The sequence below is a fragment of the Periplaneta americana genome, chromosome 10, assembly GCF_040183065.1.
Source record: "Periplaneta americana isolate PAMFEO1 chromosome 10, P.americana_PAMFEO1_priV1, whole genome shotgun sequence".
NCBI classification, from domain to species: Eukaryota; Metazoa; Arthropoda; class Insecta; order Blattodea; family Blattidae; genus Periplaneta; species Periplaneta americana.
In genome coordinates, this window is record NC_091126.1 from 79340610 (window position 1) to 79363262 (window position 22653).

Sequence of the window (22653 nt, forward strand, 5' to 3'; positions counted from 1 at the left end):
TTGTTTTGTAATAATAATGAAAATAATTGTTTAGAAGGGTGAAGAAAGAATGTAGTTTGAGAAATGCATATCCATTACTCTGGACAAGTTACCGGTACAATATGTTTATCAATTAACTTGTGATGTACATAAATTGTACATACCAGTATTCTGTTTAATAGAAAATATCTTAACAAAAAGGATAAATGAGAAAATAAATAAATTTATCTTTTCGTCTTTCTTACAGGAGAAAGTAAGCAATATTCAGAAATTACTGTACAGTAAATACACTGTAATAAAAGAAAACAAATTACACTTTCACTACTGACTGTCGGTGGGAAACAGGTTACAGGAATTTTTCAAAATGACGACATCCTCCGTAAGTACAGATACGAAATCAAAATTTGAAGTGAGTCTTGATGGGAGTCCACCTGTATGTAGGCAACAATTTCGCATGACTGTCCACAAGTAGCATATATACAGGGGCTTGTGTTTACTGCACATGTATTATAAGCGAAACTTATACAATAAGGGAGCTCCAAATTTTATTTCCGTATCTGTATAGTATTTTTCTGAAAGAAATCTAGTACCTTTTCTGAAGTTAATTAATTATTCTGACTTAACCATTAGATACTACATACAATGAATTTCATTCACCTCAAACATTAAAATGGGACATAAATTAAATGCATGAAAATAATAACAAAAAACACAAAAAGGTCATGAATTTGTCACGCAGACCTTTGGTTGCCAAAGGTCTGCGTGTCTCTAATACTTGAGCTCCATAAGAGTCCAAGTGAACTGTTCTGAACCAATAATGGGTAGGGTTAGCACTGTAGGTACAGTGTAGGTACTCTTGTCGAATTCACAATAAATAATTACTGCAATTCGTATTTCGGTGGTTCAGAAAATAAAGAATTCAAAGATCTCATCAATAAAATAAGAGGTATTTGAATTAAAAATAACTACCACAGTGGGACTCGAATGTACTAACTTTTGGCTTGAGGTCCGATGCGTTATCCATTGCACCACAGCTTCGTGCAGGTAATACTATTCTAAAATAGGTACAATAAATGAATGAAGCTCGTAACCCACAACACTGAGAACTATGAACTGTGTAATATAAGTGGAGAGAGCTAGCAATGATTTGTTTTCACCATTGCTTATATAATAATATACAAGCTAGTGCATACACAGAACAAAACTGGAACTCGAAGGGTCATTACAATTTCTGCCACTAGGTTCGCCTCACAATTCTATTATAATGCGTTTCACGAATAGAAGGACTTACTTCGCCGAGTTTTTAAACTAGTAGCAGGCCAGTTTTACAGGAAGGTGTGAGGACTACCGAACATTTCAAAAGAAACTTCATAATCCTGGTAAAACACTCGTGTATGTATCATGTATAGAGTTATCCATAACAGTCACAGAATCAGGTGGAATATTAGGTAAAAGCTGCTTCTGAAACCATTTTCTTTAAACAGTCGCTCTCCATTTCTTAGTAATAATCCTTAGTTGAACGCGATTTGAACACAAGTAACTCATCTTTTTTTACAAACCCTTGTTCGCTACCACCATGGAGTATTATAATCCTGAAACCTTTTACCAATCAGGCCATGCAGAATTGGGTTATCACTAATTGTCCATAGTTTATCTTTTGTCATGTTCACATTTATCTATCTTTCGTTGGGAAAGAATATAGCACATTTCGTTGATCTTATATCTTTATTTGCACAAAGAAACTGATTACGCAGCACAACTATGTCCTGATGTTCCATCAAATAATTTTGTGCCATATAACTTTCGTGCAGCAGAACCCAATGCTATTTATTATCTACCAGAGAGATGATCGAGACGCAGGGAAATGCAAGTTCTCTTTGGTACTTTTTAATATATCATTCAAGCTTGGAATGTAACCTTCTCCACACTTCTTAATCATCAAGTTCGCCAACTTATCCAAAATGGGCCTATTATTACTCTTCCCCAGCCTATAAATTTCTTTCACTTGTCCATTTCGAACCACTACCTAACCACTCCCAACACACAATCACTAACACTTCGTATGTGTCCCAAGACTGTTCTTTTTCCTGTTCTTCTGTCTCAAAAAGGATTAGATTGTTCTTTCTTTTCTCTTTGTTCTTCTGCCTGTTCTTCTATCTCAAAAAAGATTAGATTGTTCTTCCACTTCTCTTTGTTCTTTTTCCTGTTATTCTGTCTCAAAAAAGATTAGATTGTTCTTCCTCTTCTCTTTGTTCTTTTTCCTGTTCTTCTGTCTCAAAAAAGATTAAACTGTTCTTCCTCTTCTCTTTGTTCTTTTTCCTGTTCTTCTACCTCAAAAAAGATTAGATTGTTCTTCCCTTTCTCTTTGTTCTTTTTCCTGTTCTTCTATCTCAAAAAAGATTAGATTGTTCATCTTCTCTTTGTTCTTTTTCCTGTTCTTCTGTCTCAAAAAAGATTAGATTGTTCTTCCTCTTCTCTGTTCTTTTTCCTGTTCTTCTGTCTCAAAAAAAGATTAGATTGTTCTTCCTTTCCTCTTTGTTCTTTTTCCTGTTCTTCTGTCTCAAAAAAGATTAGATTGTTCTTCCTCTTCTCTTTGTCCTTTTTCCTGTTCTTCTGTCTCAAAAAAGATTAGATTGTTCTTCCTCTTCTCTTTGTTCTTTTTTCTGTTCTTCTGTCTCAAAAAAGATTAGATTGTTCTTCCTTTTCTCTTTGTTTTTTTTCCTGTTCTTCTGTCTCATAAAAGATTAGATTGTTCTTCCTCTTCTCTTTGTTCTTTTTCCTGTTCTTCTGTCTCAAAAAGATTAGATTGTTCTTCCTTTTCTCTTTGTTCTTTTCCCTGTTCTTCTATCTCAAAAAATTAGATTGTTCTTCCTTTTCAGATCTTCTAATTTTTTATTAATTTTGTCGATGTTCTTCCTTAGGCTTGTGATATCCATTCTAAACAGTTCCTTCATCTCACTTACTATTCACTTCAGTATGACTTGCGAATACTACTGCGCTTTGCTACATTAGCAGGCTTACAGCCACTCATATATTACACATCTCGTTGAGGTCATAATAATAATAATAATAATAATAATAATAATAATAATGATAATAATAATAATATTTAAACTTACGCCACACCAAATCCATCTTTAACAACAGGACCAAAGCCTCCTGCTCTGACTGCAGGTGCTACAAGTGTAGAGGTAGAAATTATATAATGATTTAGAGCAGCAAAGGCTGGATCTTGAAACAGTGCAGGCAATTTCTCCCCAGCTCTTTCTGCCATTAAACGTAGTCCAAACAAATGGCGATCGAAACCTTGACCTAAAACAGAATCACAAAACACAACTTCTTAACACTTTCAGTTCGTTAGATTTAGTATATAGAGGGCATGATGAATCTGAAGGCTCAGAAAATAAGGGTGTGTTTTGTGAATTAATTCACTTCAGTTCCGAGTTAGATAAGGATTAAAAGGACTTGCTTGACTGCATGTTAAATGTGTACCATGAAAAAGTCCAAAAAGAACTAAACAGAGTAGACTATATTTCATTAGTGCTGACAATATGATTGATGTTCCCTTTCAGTTTCAACTCGTTCTATGTTGTCTATAAAAAGATTCTAGAAATTCTTAAATCTCGAATGTCATGATGCTCTTGCTATTTCAAAGCGTATTTTAGCAGAACTTGAACCATTAATTGGTAACAATCGAAATAAACTGATAACTCAAAATTCGATGGTGTTTGGTTAAAGGGAGTTAAGTCATTTTTTGTGCAAGTGGAATTTTGCTTCCCAAAGGAATACACACGTTAAATTCTACAATTTGGTGTGCAAAAAACAAAAGAATATTAGCATTTGATGTGTTTTATTTGTGTAGAAAATTATTTGCAATAAGGGTCCGATGTTTAATTTTCATTTAACTCGAAACTCATTTGTATGCCTTATCTCTCTTTACCCAAACACCATCGAATTATGATCGTGCATTCATAATGAATGAGGGTATGCATTGTTTACAAAAATCAATAAAAGACAAGTATCGAAATTCTAATTGTGTACACTGCTATACACAAGTACGTCCAATTATGTCCAAAGCAACATCTATTAACCAACGAACCTGCATTTATCCCTCTGGCCTATATTCTTTTTTTTATTATTATTTTTAATTCATCCCCCAGAAAGTAAATCATATATGAAATCGTTCAGAGAATGTTACCTTAGGCATCAAATACCAGATGGAATTTTTACTCTCGTGGGGTAATACGGTTTTTGAATACAGAAAAGAATTACCATGATGGAAAAATTGAAGCCTGTGAAGACATAACCTATGCCATGTCAATGCATATAAATTCTTGCTAAATGAGGAAAACTTTTTTATTTTGGTTAACCTTCTTCCATAAAATTATAGCCAATACAGAAATAATTTTCAATCAACTGCTGAAAAATGCAATGTTTACATCGAAGTTCGACAAAATATGTAATTCTGAGGAATGTATACAATTAATTAGGGATCAAATCGATGACATCATTAGTGCAATTGGAAGTGAGACCAAAACAGAGATGATGTAAGGTCACCAAAAAAAAGACATGCTGAAGTTTTTTTGATGATAAAAAAGCAAGCAGTATAAATTTGTGATGCAATTACTCTAGACAAATTTCCAGTTTAAATTTACCGATCATCCTATAGCTGCCAAATTATTTGAGGTTGTATAATTTAAATAATAATAAAAATATTTGTGCAACATAAAATCTATTCATTGTTGGAAGAAAACAGTTTCAGAATTGGAAGTATGTTACATAAGATCTGAACTACACAGAGTTTGAGATACGGTACTGCTTTTAAACTTAATTTTGGACAATGAGTTACATTATATTTTCCCAGAAATGTCAAAACTTTATAAAATATTAGTGACAATGCCAATGTCAATATCGGAAGCAAAGTGGTATTGAAAAGGATAAAATGTTTTAGGAACACAATGAAAGAGGAAAGAAAACCACATGGGCAACAAAGTTTTTTACTTGGTTATTTAATGATGCTGAATCAACTACTTTGTTATTTAGTGTCGATGGAATTTGTGAAAGCAAGATGGTATTTGGCGAGCTGAGGCTTAGAATTCGCCATAGATTATCTGACATTCGCCTTATAATCGGGGAAAATCTCGGAAATAACCCAACCACGTAATCAGCCCAAGCAGGAATCGAACCCACATCCCAGCACAACTCCAGATCAGCAGGCTGTGTAATAAAAATTTGTTTGCAAACTACACAACTTCAACAAAAATGTGATGGAATTGTTTTCAAGTCAGAAGAATCTGCGAATGGATTTTATCTACCAGAACTGATCAGTTGTATACATTTTGGGGAGTTTATTATCATTATTCGGCAGTAGGCTATATATATATATGGGTGCCCTAGCATGGGATCTGGCTCCTGGGTAACAGCTCGAGCATCATCTCTTAAAATGCAGCCTACAATAACAGAAGAAGGAATAGATTATGAAACCTACCTTAGAGTAGATTTTGAAAATATCGTTCTCCTGCCGTATACAAGCTTGATATCACGAGAATATGCTGTCACTCACTCGCCTATGCTCATCAACTGGAATTATTCTTATTTCATGCTCAATATTAGCCAGAACTTCTTCTAATGTGTACGGATTCGTCCAAAACACTTTGTCTTTCAAAATCACCTCATAAATAAATTTAAAAAATGGAGAAAGAAAGGAAAAATGAAAAACAACAACAATAACCATAATAATAATAATAATAATAATAATAATAATAATAATAAATAAAAAATGTAGGAAGGAAAGGAAAATGAAGAAATAGAGAAATTAGGAAATGTAGAAAGAAAGCAAAAATTAAGAGAGAAAGAAAGAAATAGAGCAATCAAAAAACGGAGAAAAATAGAAAATACCAAATAATGGAAGAATAAATAGAGAGATCAAAACATGGAGGAAGAAGGGAAAGATCAAAAAAGAAAAGAAACATAGAGAAATCTGGTAATGTAGAAAGAAAGTAAAAATGAAAAAAAGGAAAACAAGAAATAAAGCAATCAAGAAACGAAGAAAGGAAACACCAAAAAGAAAAGAAGAAATAGAGAAATGAAGAAATAGATAAGAAAGGGAAAAATGAAAAAAGTAAAGATGAAGTAGAGCAATCACGAAATGAAGAGAGGGAAAGGAAACAGGAAAAGAAAAAATAGAGAAATCAAGAAATGAAGAAAAGAAAACTTAAAGAAGAAAGAAGAAACAGAGCAGTCAAGAATTCTGGAAAGATTCACCAAAAAAGGAAAGAAGAAATACATAAGTCAAGAAATGCACAATAAAGGAGAAATGAAAGAAGAAAAAAATAGAAAATCAAGAAATGGAGAAAGAAAGGATAAATAAAAAAAAGAAATAGAGAAATCAAGAAATGGAGAAAGGAGACATGAAAAAGAAAAGAGGAAAGAAAGAAATGAATAAAGGAAGAAATTGTGAAATGAAAAGGGAGAAAGAACTCAAGAAAAGTAGAGTAATAGGGAAGAAGGTGTAATGCGACTATGGGCCAGTGCAGTGCCATTTCCCTAGGACATAATATATGCCATATATGCAGCAGCTTATTATTTTAATGACTCAGTATGTATGAGCCACAGTTGATTACAAGGATGAAATCTTCTACAGCCAGCCACTAAAACAAGGCTATCGAAATTTTCATCACAGTCTATCATATTTTTTGTAAAGAAAGTGAAATTGTTTATTGTAGTGATCTAATTGGGTTTATGTTTGATTTAAGTTAAGAAGCATATTCCTATAAATATAAAAGTCATATTATTTACACAACAGAAACGATTATCCATCAGTTCCAGTGGCCATAATTTATTAACGCAATCATAATAAACTTGTTAATTATAGTTGATGCAATTTTTCCTTATGTTTTCGGCTCTTAATGAAATAATTTAACGTAACTATACATTTGAATTAATTCAATTTATACAACTGATTTTATTTGTTTTATGTATTCCAACTATTTATATAGGTCCTAAACTTTTAAGTTTGTTACATTTTTCCTAGATTATGAAATTTCCTTTGAATTACTGATAAAGTCTGAAAAAAAAGAACGTCATATTACAGCCTGAGCTATACAGAAAAAATGCATAAAACAATGTTTAAATCCAATTAATATTAAACCAACTTTCAAAGAGAATACAGAATAGATATACTCTATAATACCTAATACATACTATAGTATTATCGTTTTTATTTCAATAGAATCCAATAGGAGGTGGCAGTTGGTGTTGACAACATGTTAAATATAGGTTGGACAGAATCTTGAAAAAATGAATAATGAATTTTAAAAATAATTTTATAGAAATGAGCAAAACATTGTATTTTTCATTTCTTTTATATTCCAGGACAAATATAACAAGCCAGGACACAGCATACACATTCAAATCTAGAACAATCCTGGGAAATCGAGAACATCTGGCAACTCTGGTCACGAGACTTTGTCTTTTCAGGATTCACTTCCAAACCCATCTCATTACTTGCTTCAAGTAAAATTCCCGTGTTTTCCCTAATAGTTTCTGGATGTTTACCTAACATATTGACATCATCTGCATAAACAAGCAGCTGATGTAACCTATTGAATTCCAAATCCTTTCTGTTTTCCTGGACTTTCCTAATGGCATATTCTAGACCAAAGTTTTATTTTTTTTTTAGTGGGTTATTTTACGACGCTATATCAACATCTCAGGTTATTTAGCATCTGAATGAAATGAAGCTGATATTGCTGGTGAAATGAGTCCGGGGTCCAGCACCAATAGTTACCCAGCATTTGCTCATATTTGGTTGAGGGAAAAAGGCGGAAAAAACCGCAACCAGGTAATTTTCCCTGACCAGAAATCAATTCTGGGCCATCTGGTTTCACAGTCAGGCATGCTAACCGTTACTGTACAAGTGTGGACTAGAGCAAAGTTAAAACGATAATGTGTGTAACTTTAAAAAATTTAATTACCTCACATTGTAAGATTGCGTTTATGTTTATATGTCAGCTCTGATTAAAACCAGTACTTTAAAAGACAAAACAATATCAAAGATCATAAATCTTACCCATGGCAGCTTCTTTCGTCAACTTCACATGAACTTCAGAACATTTCTTTATCATGGCAGCTAATTCTGAAGTAGATGGTCTGTTGTTGCTGTTCAGCGCTTCACAAAATGCCTAAAATAAAGAAAAATAATACTAATATACAGGCTAACCCTGAAATGCCGTCCATATTATTCAAATAGACAACCAAAATCACGCCATCAGGGATGAGTAAACATGGCTGGTTTAACGACTTTTAATACGTAAAACAAAATCAAATTTACTTAAATATAACTTTCATCACCCTCACACTCCTTCAAAATGCATCCAACATGAGATATGAGTAATGCAAGTATACTAAAATGTAACTTGAAGAAATCGACGAAGTTTCAGGAACATGGGGTGCGTGCGTGGGTGTGGGTGTGGGTGTGGGTGTGGGTGTGGGTGTGGGTGTGGGTGTGGGTGTGGGTGTGGGTGTGGGTGTGTGGGTGTCCCTCTAATTTAAGAACAAAAGGATATATATATCCCCATATTAGACCCCTCTGACATATGTACAATACAAGGCTCTATGTTCTGAATTCCTGCCTACAACTTTTAGACAGTAGTGTACAATTATCAATCGCAAATGCTTATGGAAAAATTGCAAGGTAAACTCCAATTCTGAAATCATCCTCTGTCCCATTGTCCCATTACTTCTCTAATTGTCTCCAAGCTGACAAAGAGGAACAATATCTCTCTTCGTCTGTTTATTCTCAACTTGAAGTCAGTCATTCAGAGAAAGATATCATTATCAGGTGTGAGCAACAAGAGAGAGTGTTATTCTCCATATCATTTAAATCGAACGTGACTGAATTTGCAGAGAAAAAATGGAGTAAAAGCTGCTGTTCGCGAATTTTCAGTGCAATCTAATATGATTCGGTACTGGAGAAATCAAAAAGAAAAACTTGCCACTACAATTTCGAAGGGGGGGAGGGGGGAGTAAAATCTTTTCGTGGTTTGAAATCAGGAAAATACCCGTATTTGTATGGCTAATACTGTAATCTGTCAATGAAAATGCTGTAGCTGTATTTGGCATTTTTAAACTAATTTATATATTTAGATTTACTGCTATCCAACTTTAAATCTTTATTTTCCTACTGTATTTTTAAGTATATGTATATAAGGCTCCCCTAGTGGCGGCTGATTGACTGAGGCAAGTGAGGCCAGGCCTCAGTCACTTGGCTTAATTGAAATCAAATTTTGTGTTTTTATATGATATATTAGTCATCTGAATGAAGCATATATCGCTGTAGAAGTATTTGAAAACTTTATGATGGATATAGACCTGTTTTGCAGCAAAATTTGTTCCTGAAGCCAGGATTGCTCATGCCAGGTCTGGCTTCTGCATTTCGTATGTTTTCGCGGGCTTTGAGGTTGCACTTGAAACGTTGTAGCTGAGGCACAATTCGTCTGGCCTCGTGGCCTGGTTAGCTTTCACTCCTCCCATCAATGGACTGGTCTCGAGGGTGGAATGGTATAGCAGTGGTGACTTTTCTTCCTAAATAGGCCATAAATAACATAAAAATTCCCACTGTTTAGCAGGCAGAGACCCACAATGTTCTCTTCCCTTAGTCTTAGTTTATGACTTAAGCGAGGGTGTTGTACTATTGTAATTTGTAGTACAGTAGTGAGTGTGGTTCAATGTTGTTATGTGTTTCGGGAAAATATAAACAGAAATAGATGCGATAAATAATGATGATGTAGGCCCAGTTGATCCATTGTTAGAGTGTCCTTTTTCGAGAAGAAATGATATTGAAAGAAAGTAAGTTTTAAATAAAGATATAGCCTACCAAGATGCCTATACCATCTCTGACAATTTTTCTGATAGATAATCGTAAAATGCGAGTTTCTATTGCATCGTGATATGGGCAACCTAAATGGTTAAGTAGTAATGTGGTGAAAAACAATCTTAAATAAAAATAAACCTTGTTTGTTGCTATCAAAGGAAAAAAATAAAAAGGAAAGAAAGAAAGGAAGAACAGTGTGTCTACTGAGAGCTTCAGCGAGCTGAAAAATATTTCCAGGGGAATTTCAACATATACTTCTTCAGCTGAGCATAATACCACACTCACACTATCACTGAAACAAACTCACAACATAACAATTTATTTGGTGAGTGACAGTATTATTTTTAATTAATTAATTAATAATAGTAATAATAGGCATAATAATACAGTAATAATTGTATTAATAATATAATAACAATAATAATATCATGAATAAACATTTCCTATCAGAGGCACTTAAACTAGTTGCATCTGGCTCACCGAGGATTTCGGTCACCAGCCGCTCCCCCTTAATTTTCTGCATTAAAAAGAGGAAATATTGCTTTCTAATATGCGAGTATATATGACAGTTCAAATTATGGCGTTATAAAAGGTGGTAATCAAAATTAGAGATTCTATTTAATTACACAAACATTGCTATTCATCCAATAATCATGTGCCAAAGGTAGGTAGTTACTTAACAACGAGTTGGAGGTAAGGAAGCTACTCACAGTCAATGATTTGATAATAAATGGAACAAGAGTGATAAGGAAAGCCAAATTATTTTGACAAAATCTTGTCTCTACATACGATTTGTGCACAAATTTCGTATGGTCTGCAACAAATGTAATCACAATCTCTTTACTCATTCCTGTAACTCCACTCATAAGTTGTAATTGTGAAACATGAGAAACCTTGTGGCCTTACTTTACCAGTACTAATATTACGAATAAAATGTTAAAATGTGATCATCATCATCATTTCGGATATCATAGAAGTTAATGAATGATGGATTAATGACATAAACCAGCACTTGATGTTGATAAAACCAGCTTAATCAGATTTAGTACACACAATTAATGCTGCTTAGTTTTCCTTCAATATTGGATTAAATGAAATTGATTTTAAAGAATTTATAAGCTCAAAGTTCCTTGGTTTGCAATTGGATAATCACTTGAAATGGAAAACACACATATAATATATCATTGCTCTTAAATTGACCTAAGCCTCTTATGCATAAAGAGCCTTATCTTCTATTGGCAATATAAACATTATTAAAATGACACACTTTCATTCTGGAACCAAGTAGACTATGAATCGATATTCTGGGCCAATTCATCTGAAACTAAACATATCATTGTTTTACAAAAGAAGGCCTAAAGATAAAAAAATTGTTACGTTTTATTTAATGACGCAACTGCTGAGGTTATATCAGCATCACCAGTGTGCCAGAATTTTGTCCCGCAGGAGTTCTTTTACATGCCAGTAAATCTACTGACATGAGTCTGTCGCATTAAGCACACTTAAATGCCGTTGACCTGGCCCGGGATCGAACCCGCAACCTCGTGCATTGAAGGCCGGTGCTATACCAACTATGCCAACCAGGTTGACGGCCTAAAGATAATGATAGGTGTGCATACAAAGACATGATATAAAGATATTTTTCAAAGTTTATAAATATTAATCTTACCTTGTGAGTACAATCTTTCCCTGATAATGTTTTATGTTAAAAATTAAGATACCTTTAATACCAATCAAAACATTCATAATTTTAATAAAAGACATAAATCAGTTCTCCATCTATCTCTGTTGGTCTCATTATTCATGTATTACAGTCTGCAATGCACTGCCTAATTACATTACTCAACAACATGGATAAGACTTTTTTTGATAATTTGTAGCCTATGTACTGATCACAAATATGACACTGAAGAAGTTTCAAGTAATATAATTTATATTCTATAGAAGGTGAATAGTACAAAGTGGAGCAAAGTGTATGGTACATTTCATTTCTTTCGCCAAGGATATTGTCATCATCATATTCCTGACAGACGGACAATTGTGTGATGGGTCCGGTCTTGGAGGGAAAACAAGAAATCGTCAAGTAGGCCAAGAACCATCCAAATGCCTGAGAATGTCAATCGTATTCAAGCGGAAATGCAACAAAGTCCACAGCGCTCAGCCCGTAGAATTCACAGACAATGCAAATCAGCTGGCGATCGCTTCACTAGATATTGAAAGCAGATTTGAAATTCCATCCTTATAAGCTGCAAGTTGTTCGTGAGTTACGTCCAATTGGCTGGCAGATGAGAATAGCATTCTGTGCACAATTTCAAGAAATGATTGCTGCGAACAGCAATATTCTGCCTAATTTGCTTATGTCAGATGAAGCACATTTCCATTTAACTGGATTTGTCAACAAGCAAAACTTCTGGTATTGGTCAGACATCAACCTTCAGTTGCTTCATGAAACTCCACTGTGCAACCGTAAAGTTACAGTGTGGTGCGGTATAGTCAGATTTGGAATTATTGGCCCATACTTTTTCGAGGATCCCCAGGGCAGAATCGTTACTGTTAACTCAGAACGATATCTTCAAATGCTCAACACCTTCCTGGTACCCGAATTAAGAAGGATAAAACATCTTGACACATGGTTCCAGCAAGATGGGGCTACTGCCCACACAACCAATATCAGCATGAACTGACTGTGACAGCTGTTTTCGGGCCAACTCATTTCTCGCTTTGATGACATCCACTGGCCCTCCAGATCCTCGGACTTAACCAGTTTCAGATTTCTTTCTTTGGGGCTACCTCAAGGAGAAGGTCCATTCCACTCGCAAGAAGACAATAGCGGAATTACAGGCTTCCATCCATGATGAAATTGCAGCCATTCTGCACGACATGCTGGCATGTGTGATGGATAGTTTTCTGAATCAACTACACACTTGTGAAGTGAAAGAAGGAGGGCATTTACTGGATATAATTTAAAAAAATAAGCATCTGTTGGCATTAAAGTAAATGGCAAAATGTGTACAATGTTTGCAAATAAACTGCATTTCTAGGTATTTCATTTCATTTATTATATTCCATAGATCTTACATTAGCAATGAAGCTTTAAAATGTGAAATAAGTCAAAATTTTACAAAATTACGATTACTTACAATTTAAATTTCAATTTTTTTTTACAATTTTTTAGCGAGATGTAGTGAGCACGAGGATTCGTCAACAGATTACCTGGCATTTGTCTTATGGTTGGGGAAAACCTCGGAAAAAATCCAACCAGGTAATCAGACCAAACAGGGGTGAAGTAAAGTGAGGCCGAGGACTCGCCATAGACCAGCCGGCATCAGTCCCACAGCTGGGGAAAACCTCGGAAGAAACCAATCAATCACACCAAATGGGGGATCCAACCCAAGCCCGAGCGCAGCTCCAAACATTCTTCTATAATTCATTGTTCTTTTTGTGCCATACATTTTGCTTCACCTTGTATCAAGTGTTAAAACTAACCTTTCTTTAATGTGGTTCTTTCGCACAAATATATAACATTTCCTATCTTTTGAGATACAGCTTAAAACATACTTTACTTTATGGCCTGGATGAGAGCTACCCTTCAAGGTGGTTTAGTATTTTATTACCCTTATCAAGAGGTAGCATGGGGGACAATATATCTGGTGATCACCAATAGTAGGAAAGGAAATTATCTTTTGAGACAAGAAATGAACATTTTAGCAGTTAGTATTGGTTATGAAAGGTTCATGTGTAAACTCTCCATATAGTTTTTGGTATGTTTGCTGTCAAACTTTCAAATCACAAAATCGATCAATTAGAATGTAAGAAAGGTGTATTATTTTTTACTTTTACTTTTTTTTTTTTCCAAGTGGGTGAACAAGATAAAAGTTTATCGTCATACATGTTTTGTGTAATGTGTTATATGAAGTTAACAGAGTGGCTGAGGGGGAAAGAACAACGATATACTTTCTGTTAATCCAATGATTTGGCGAGACCCAATCAATCATTGGGAAGACTGTTACTTCTGCATAACCGAAACAGAAGGATTTTCAAGGAGCACTCGAGATAACATTGTATATCCTTGCTTCCCTTCGGTAACACTGAATAACAAAATAACACTTTCGGTGGATATCTTGGTATCCAACAAGCGTTCTAAGACAACTGGAACATGCTGATTCCGAATATGCAAACCATTTGTCTCTATTACCCACCGTTCTTGAGATATATGACATCAACCATTATGTTTAAGATCTCACAGACAGGAATTTCAGTAGAGCATTTATTGCTACATGGAGTAATAATGAACATGGCTTTAGCTAAGAAAATGATGCAAATGTGCCACATGGCACATAATTATAATAATAACATAGTTGAAGGTATAATACACATGTAAAATACATATGTACATATATAGAATATACTTCATTTGTGCTGAGCATTTGTCATGTTGCGCTCAAGCGTCCAGCAGTAGTCAGCCAACATCGCTGCACTTCCATCGACCCTGATAGAGTGACTCCATCACCGAGATGTCTTAATGAAAACGTTCATAATGTTCGTCGCTGACTAAACCTAGGTTCTCGGGGAAGAAATCAAGATGTGAGTCGAGGAGATGCATTTTGAGGGACGTGTTGCAATCTAGCTGTCTGTACGCACTGATGCACTTTTGCACAACATTCACATAGTCAGTTGATTTATTATTTGCAAGGAAATTGTCTACGACTGACTTCAATGCCACCCTTGCATCTCTTTGAGTATCATCCAGCAAGTCTTAGAAGTGGCTGTCAGCAATAATCTTCCTTATTTGTGGACCTATGAACACACCTTCTTTCATTTTCTCGTAACTCAACTTCGGAAATTTGTTACACAGGTACCCAAAAGCATCTGAGTCATTGTCTAGTGCCTTCATGAAAGTCTTCGTGAGCTCCAGCTTTATATGAAGCTGTGGCATAATAACTTTGTCATGCTCAATCAACAGCACACGAAGGACGATTTTATTTCCTGTCTGCATTCCATCTCTGACTGGCCAATTTTTCTTTATATAGCAGTTCTTTCTGTCTCTGCTGTCCCACTCGCAGATGAATTAGCAGTGCTTGGTGTACCCTGTCTACATTCCCATGAGAATTGTGATAACTTTTAAATTACCACAGATACACCAATTGTACTTGCGATAGCGTATTTTTTTAAGAAGTAGAGATATGGTATCGTACGTCCCTTTCAGGTGCGTAGAATATGCAACCGATACTGAAGCATTTCTGTTTCCGTTGTGTAATAATACTGCCTTCAAACTTGTCCTATATGAGTCTATGAATAGTCGCCATGCTTCAATGCTGTGTTCCACCCCGAGACTTGAAATAAAACCTTGAACGTCCATGGAGTAGCAAATAGTGTCACTCAATGCAAAGAACTTCACAAGTTCTTTGTGTCTGTGCCGAAACTGTGAATTCGTTGTGCAAGGAAATTAAATTCTTTAAGACCTACTGAGCAGTTCAGCTTGACCTTTCGTTAGTGCCAGGTCCCGTATGAGATCACATGATTCCGTATGAGTGTAACATTATTCATCAAATAAATATCTTCTCCAGGTTGGTAGTAATCAGAGTCTGAGTCGTTGGCAGGAGATGAAAGAGGACACTCTTCTTGCGTTTCTTCAGTAACTGTGTATTCTGCAGATGCTGTTGGTATTGGACAAGTGACGGGATCATATGGAATTGGTTTCGAAACTGAAGAAACGTCAGGTTACTTTACAGATGCACGAGTTTTGGAGGAGAAGTGACGTTTGCCAAACAGAAATAACAGTCTGTGATGTGGTTGCTTCATTCACGCCATATCATAGGAATTCCAAATACCAGATGGTTGATCTTCTTTTCCTTACTTAACCAACCACACAAGTTGCATGCACAGGTCGAACAGATGAACTGTGGTGCCTACGACTTACTACTATCCACCTTCGAATCAAAGTATAGTTCATATGCTTTCTTCGCAAATGGCGTAAAAGTCTTCCGATGGGATTTGTCTATTACATAGCCGCACATGTAGCAAAACACTTCTGGTGAATTTCTACAACCTCTGGATGCCGTAATATCCACCGTCCACTGTCATTGTCAATGAAAATAAGTAAAAAAGAAACAAATGAAAGTATATTAATGCAACAGAACACAAACGACGAAATTTTCAGCACTGCATTAAGAATAACGATAAAGACAAAGAAATTCGACTGTGTTCCATGTAAAAATAAAATTTCGTCGGTAATTTCAAAACCTGACGTGATAGAGCAAAACGGTTTTCAGATTTGAAATCAGCATGAAAAACTACATTAGAAACAGTAAACATCACTTCAGATATCTACCACTTGTTTATCAGTGTAATAAGACTCATGCCAATTAACCTGAACTTCCTATCCCTATTCCACCACCACTATCACTAATGGTCCAATGAAAAACCTAGACTTTATTCATGAGTTTCCCCTACATGACGGGAAAGATGGTGTATGGTGTGATGAGCGCGAAAAGATTTCTTGAATTTTTTTTAAGGAACACGTAATATGTATGTGAATCTGATTTTACACTAATTTTTTCAGAATTTAACAGAGATAGAACGAAATTCTGCATTCTTTGAACAGGATTCTGCCATTGCTCACACAGTCAATGTTTCCCTGCAAGAAATTGACCAAGTGTTGCAAAACATAGTCATTAGTGTTAATCTGTGGCACTCTTGATCTCCCGACCTATTCCTTTGTGATTTTTATCTTTGGGGTATATGGAAAAATAAAGGACAAACCGACGCACGTTATAAGATCTCAAGCATAATATGCGTCAGGAGACTTTCTTTATTTCTTGATAGGAACTTGAGTGTAGAGAACATCTTAAGCAGGTGCCAAAAATGAATAGCAAAGAATGGCGGGTAGTTTCAGCATGCCTCAGGGCTGATAACTGTACCATTAATACATTATATGAAAGTCGTCGTATGGACGGAATGTGTTACACTGAGACACACTGTATTTCAAACACAACTTTTCATTAAAGCAGAAGGTACAAGGAATTTTACCTTAGTAGCCAATGTACATGGCCTCAGAGTTTCTGTCCTTCCATGCTTGAAGGCTGCTGTACTACAAGATTCGTATGTTGATACTAGTCTCCCTTCCTGCTTATGAAATGCCACCTGCAAAAATAAACTCATAATGTACCATGTGCAGTGAGATTATGTGAGCAAACTGCAGGATCAAAAGCTCATGTGTCTCAAGCTTCTAATACAAACATGGAATGTTTATGTTTAATTTAGAATATTAATATCAGTCCTACCTCTGACTGAGATTCTGGCTGATACTTTCATTATCAGGTAGTACATCTCACTTAACGATATATGTCAGAGGAAGAACAATTATTGTTGCATACTCTGATTAGTGAACAAGGTAACTAGTCAGCGATGTATGCAATGGAGGGGGAAAGGAACTGGTCACCTTACCCCATTCCATTATTTCCTGGCTCAGTTGCCTCATGAGTGATGCCTTATTGGTGTCACTTATGAAGTTCCAACCAGTCTTCGGACTGTGGCTCACATTACAGTTACAAATCCAGCAGAATAAATTAATCAATGAAAGAAAAGGGAGATATAATAATTTACAAGGTACGCGAGATTACATCCTTAAAAGGATTCTTCAAGCTAGTTTTAACATTTATATGAGTTGCTAGTCCAAAAGCTACCTGTCTCACTTTGCTCGCATTGTCTCATTTAAGGGATTTATTAACAATTTTCCAGAGGAAAAAGTCGAAAGGTGGATTTAGCAGCAGTACACATTAAGAGAGCGAAAGCCAGTTAAGTACAAACATCAGCAAGTATAGACACACAGACGAAAGGTGCATCCACTGCAGCAACAATCCAGAAGCATTTCTTTCTACCATTTTTATCAACAAGTGAATGCAACCATTTTTCTACTCGAAGATGAATACTGAAGCCCGAGAATCCAGAGTTACTCACCATGATTCCTTTTTCCTGAAAGGTAAATTTACCTTGAAAATTAGTAAGGTAAGTAGGTTCCAAATCTTTTGCATATTAGTGTATTAAAATCTCTATAAATTATTAAAGTTCAGGGGTGGGTGTTCAGGTGAAACAGATGAAGTGGCACTTCACCTATTTATGTGTAACATAAATAATTTTATCTCATACTAATATTAATTTCAATTATTACTGGTAATGTATTTCTAAAATATATTTTTTTCTCAGCCAATATGAACAGTGTTTAGTTGCAAAAATAGTATTTGTAAACGTTCACATGGTTAATAGAACGATGTCAACTGTTACAAGCATCAAGTGGAGTGGTGTCTATTGCAACTTTTAATAATGTGGAGGTGAAACTATCTGGATTCCCATTCTCATCCAGCACCTGGTTTCCACGGTAATGTGACGTCACGCACTGAAGATCCATTGTGGGTGTGAAATGCATTTCTGAGTCTTTAATTACAGAGAGCAGTCAGCTTTGTTTTAAGTTGTGGTATGAGTAACCAGTTTGCAGATGTAATGGTACTAATAAGAGAGGGCTACTGTTGAAGGGTGGTGGAATTTTACAGTATATGCTACATATGTTTCATCCAAGATGGCGGCCGACTTGGGAAATGTAAATGTAGCTCCCGCATTTTGTAGTAATTTCAATCTTCCAAACAACGAATCGTGTACAAGGTGTTGCAGTCTGGAAAGGAAAGTGGATAAACTTCAAGGAGAGTTGTTATCTGTGTTGGAAATAATTAAAGTGCTGCAAGAGGATGGAAACATTCTACAGCACCAAGGAGAGGTTCCAATTTGTAGGCCTAATTGCAGTACCGCGAAAGAAGAAAGTTCCTTGGAAACGCTTAGATGGACTATAGCAACAGGTAAAAAGGGGACTAAAGCAAATAATTCTAGAGAATTTCACCATCCCGATCGACAACCGTTTCCAGTAATAGTAAATCGCTACGAAGTGCTCCAGAGTCAACAGGAGAAGGAAAGTGTGGTTCAAAGGAAGAACCAAAATGGCGGAAAATGTAAACAAAGAAGTCTACCGAGTACAAAGAAACGTACTGTTACAGTTATTGGTGACAGTCATGCGAGAGGTTGTGCAGAGAACATAAAATATCTTAGTAAAGTGCCGATTAATGTTACTGGTTACGTGAAACCCAACGCTAGCACTAAAGATATAGTAGAAAGTGCCAAATCTGACATCACGAAATTAACAAAAAATGACTTTGTAGTAGTGTGGGGAGGTACAAATGACATCAGCAAAAACAATGCAGCCCATGCTATTAGGAACCTGACGTCGCTTGCAAATAAATGCAGTCATACAAATGTCCTGCTCATAAGTGCTCCACACAGACATGATCTCATAGCTTCATCTTGTGTAAATAAGGAAGTCAAGTCATTTAATTGTAGACTGAAAAAAAGGATGGGAATCTTCAAAAATGTTAGGATAATCGACGTAAACCTGGATAGAAATAAATTCACTAGACATGGACTTCATCTTAACAACAGTGGGAAGCAACAAATGGGAGAACACATTATGAATGAAATATTGAATGTAATTGGGAGTGCAACAAGGGACCCCATCGTGATGGATTGGACCAGACCGGATACAGAAGACTCGACAAAAGAAACCGATGTCATCGAGGGAACAGCTGACAGGGGAGACACGGCAGAAGAAGACGACGCCATCGAGGGAACAGCTGACAGGGGAGACTCGGCAGAAGAAGGCGACGCCAACAAGCGAACAGCGGACATGGGAGATTCGACAGAAGAAGACGACCCCAACAAGGGAACTACTGACAGGGGAGACTCGGCAGAAGAAGACGACGTCATCAAGAAAAGTGCTGACAGGGGAGAACTACCCGAGGAACTGGATGCTGACGAGGGAACTGCGGATAGGGGAGAACTGTCCAAGGAATCTGAAGCTGACAAGGGAACTGGTGATCTTCGTAAATCTCAGAGGAAAAGGATACCTCCTAAAAAGCTAAGTGATGATTTTTTATAAACAGGTCAATCAATAGGATAGATAGTATTGGTAAATTAATTACACTTGATATGGTAAAGACTTCTGGTAATACTAATAATATATTCAACTCTACTGGTATGTCAATAATGCATCAAAACTTTCAATGCCTTAAAAATAAGTTAAATGAATTAGAAGTACTATTCAGTCATGAATTACGAGATATAGATATTTTGTGTTGTACAGAACACTGGCTAAATGAAAAAGAAGTAACTTTATTCCATATTAAAAATTATAAACTTGCAAGTTCCTTTAGTCGCACAAAGTATAAAAACGGAGGCTCAGCAATATTTGTAAAAGCCACCAGTAACATATCTCATATTGAGAAAAGACAAACATACTACCTTAACCGAGAAAAGGATTTTGAACAAGTAGTAACAGAAATAAATTACTCAAATTATTGTTTCACAGTAGCCTGCATTTATAGATCACCAAGTGGATCTTTGAAAACATTTCTTGAGAATCTTGAAATCCTATTGCACTCGTTAAAAAACAACAATAAACCATTAATTTTATGTGGCGATTTCAATATAGATTTTTCAGAAAACAATAGTGCAGCTTCTGATTTCAGATCACTGATTCATTCATTTAACTTAATAGAAACTATAGATTCCCCCACACGTATAACTCCTACATCACAGACATGCCTAGATCAAATAGTTATTGATAATGATTTCTACCCATTCTCAGCAGAGAATATAAAAATGGGAATTTCAGACCATAATGCTACATTTTTACATATAAAATTAGAAGCAAATGCTGAACCTAAAGCTAGTAATAAGTCCGTCAGCTATAAAAGATCATTTAATGAGTCAAATATAGAATACTTTAAACCTATGCTCCTAAAAGAAGACTGGTCTGATGTGTTTAACAAAACAGATGTAAATGAAAAATCAGTGGAATTCATTAACACTGTAACACATTATTTCAATATCGCATTTCCAATTAAAAAAATTATTCTTTCAAACAAAATGAATAAATCAAAAAATTGGATAATGAAAGGAATCATAATTTCTTGTAAAAGGAAAAGACAATTGCACAATATATGTCAATATACAAATGATTTAAATCTCAAACTATATTATAAAACATACTGTAACATCCTAAAAAAAGTAATCCATAAGGCAAAATTAAATTACAATCAGGACTTCATTTTGAGAGCAGAAAATAAAAGTAAAGCAATTTGGGATGTGGTAAAAAGGGAAACCGGGAAAAAATCAGACACAGCAAAAGTCAATATTGAATTATTAAACAATGGTAGCTTAATTAAGAGTCCACATAAATTAGCTGAAGTGTTTAATAACTACTTTGCAAATGTTACGCAAACTTTAGAACCTGCACCAACAAGGAATCCACAGTCAACCTTTCAACATACAGGGAATAAAAGTACAATTTTTTTTAAACCAGTAACCACAGAAGAAATTCACAAAATAATGGGAAACCTAAAATGTAGCCTGGCATGTGGAATTGATGAAATCCCAGATGCAGTAATAAAAGCTTGTAATCATCTTCTAGCTCTGCCAATGACAGACATCTGTAATTTATACTTAGTCACTGGTAAATTTCCAGAGATCTTTAAAGTAGCAAAAGTTTGCCCAATTTTTAAAAAGGGGGTTAAACAAAATATTGAGAACTATAGGCCTATATCCCTATTATCTGGGTTCTCGAAAGTCCTTGAAAAGGTTATGCACAACAGATTAGTCTCATTCCTAGAATATAATAATATACTGTCAAATTCTCAGTTTGGTTTTAGAAAAGGTAAAGGAATCAATAATGTTGTAATATCGTTTATCGAATCAATCCTCAATGCTAAAAACAATAAAGAACAAACCGTTGGACTTTTCCTGGACCTTAGCAAAGCATTTGACATGGTTAATCATGAAATTCTAATCTGGAAACTACAACAATTTGGTATAAGGGGATTAGCAGGGAACTGGTTCATCTCGTACTTAAGCAATAGGGAACAGGTTGTACAAATTGGCTCAGTAAAATCAAAATCCGTTCCTATGCCCCATGGTGTCCCTCAAGGCTCAATTCTTGGTCCAATATTATTTCTCCTATACATAAATGATCTCCCGTTAAATATAACTGAAGGGAAAACTGTCTTATTTGCAGATGACACAAACATAATACTGAGTGATAATAAGGAAGAGAACTTGCAAATGAAAATTAATGCAACATCAACGAAACTAGACAAGTGGCTAGCAAATAATAAGCTTAAATTAAATGTAAATAAAACTGTATATGTATCTTTCAATCAATATCCAACTGACCAGATTCACATAGTTCTTAGTAATACCATAATTAAGGAAGTGGAATGCTCTAAATTTTTAGGTATATGGATAGATTCCAGTCTAACGTGGGAAAAGCATATACAACATGTAACTGAGAAGCTGAGTCGCTTATGTTATGCTTTTCGAGTCCTTGCGAAGATATCATCCATGGAACTTTTAATATCAGTCTATTTTGGATATGTTCATTCAATACTATCATATGGTATTATTACCTGGGGATCTTCACCAAAAGTGACACAAGTCCTCAAATTGCAGAAAAGTATACTCAAAATCATTAAAAAAGTTCCTATTCGGACTGAAAGTATAAAAATTTTCAGAGAACTAAAAATCTTACCTGTACCCTGCATATATATTTTAGAAACAGTGTGCTTTATTCATCAAAACATAGATTCCTTTAAAACAAATTCAACCTATCATGAGTATAACACCAGAACATCCCAAAACATACATCTGAATTACCACAGGCTTACCAGAAGTCTTAACAGCATATCACATAGAGGCAGCAATTT

The 22653-nt window shown here is 35.3% G+C and overlaps 1 protein-coding gene across 4 annotated transcripts in view; it reads right to left on the minus strand.

Annotated features, from left to right (window-relative positions):
* Nucleotides 1-22653, minus strand: part of CPT2 (Carnitine palmitoyltransferase 2) — a 107065-nt gene that overhangs the window by 21524 nt on the left and 62888 nt on the right. For all 4 annotated transcript variants that reach the window (XM_069837776.1, XM_069837773.1, XM_069837774.1 and 1 more), the window contains 3 exons: nt 16883-16996; nt 8051-8162; nt 3099-3291 (listed from right to left, as the gene is read on the minus strand). In XM_069837776.1, the coding sequence (XP_069693877.1) occupies nt 3099-3291; nt 8051-8162; nt 16883-16996 (419 nt within the window). The remainder of the gene's footprint in view (nt 1-3098; nt 3292-8050; nt 8163-16882; nt 16997-22653) is intronic.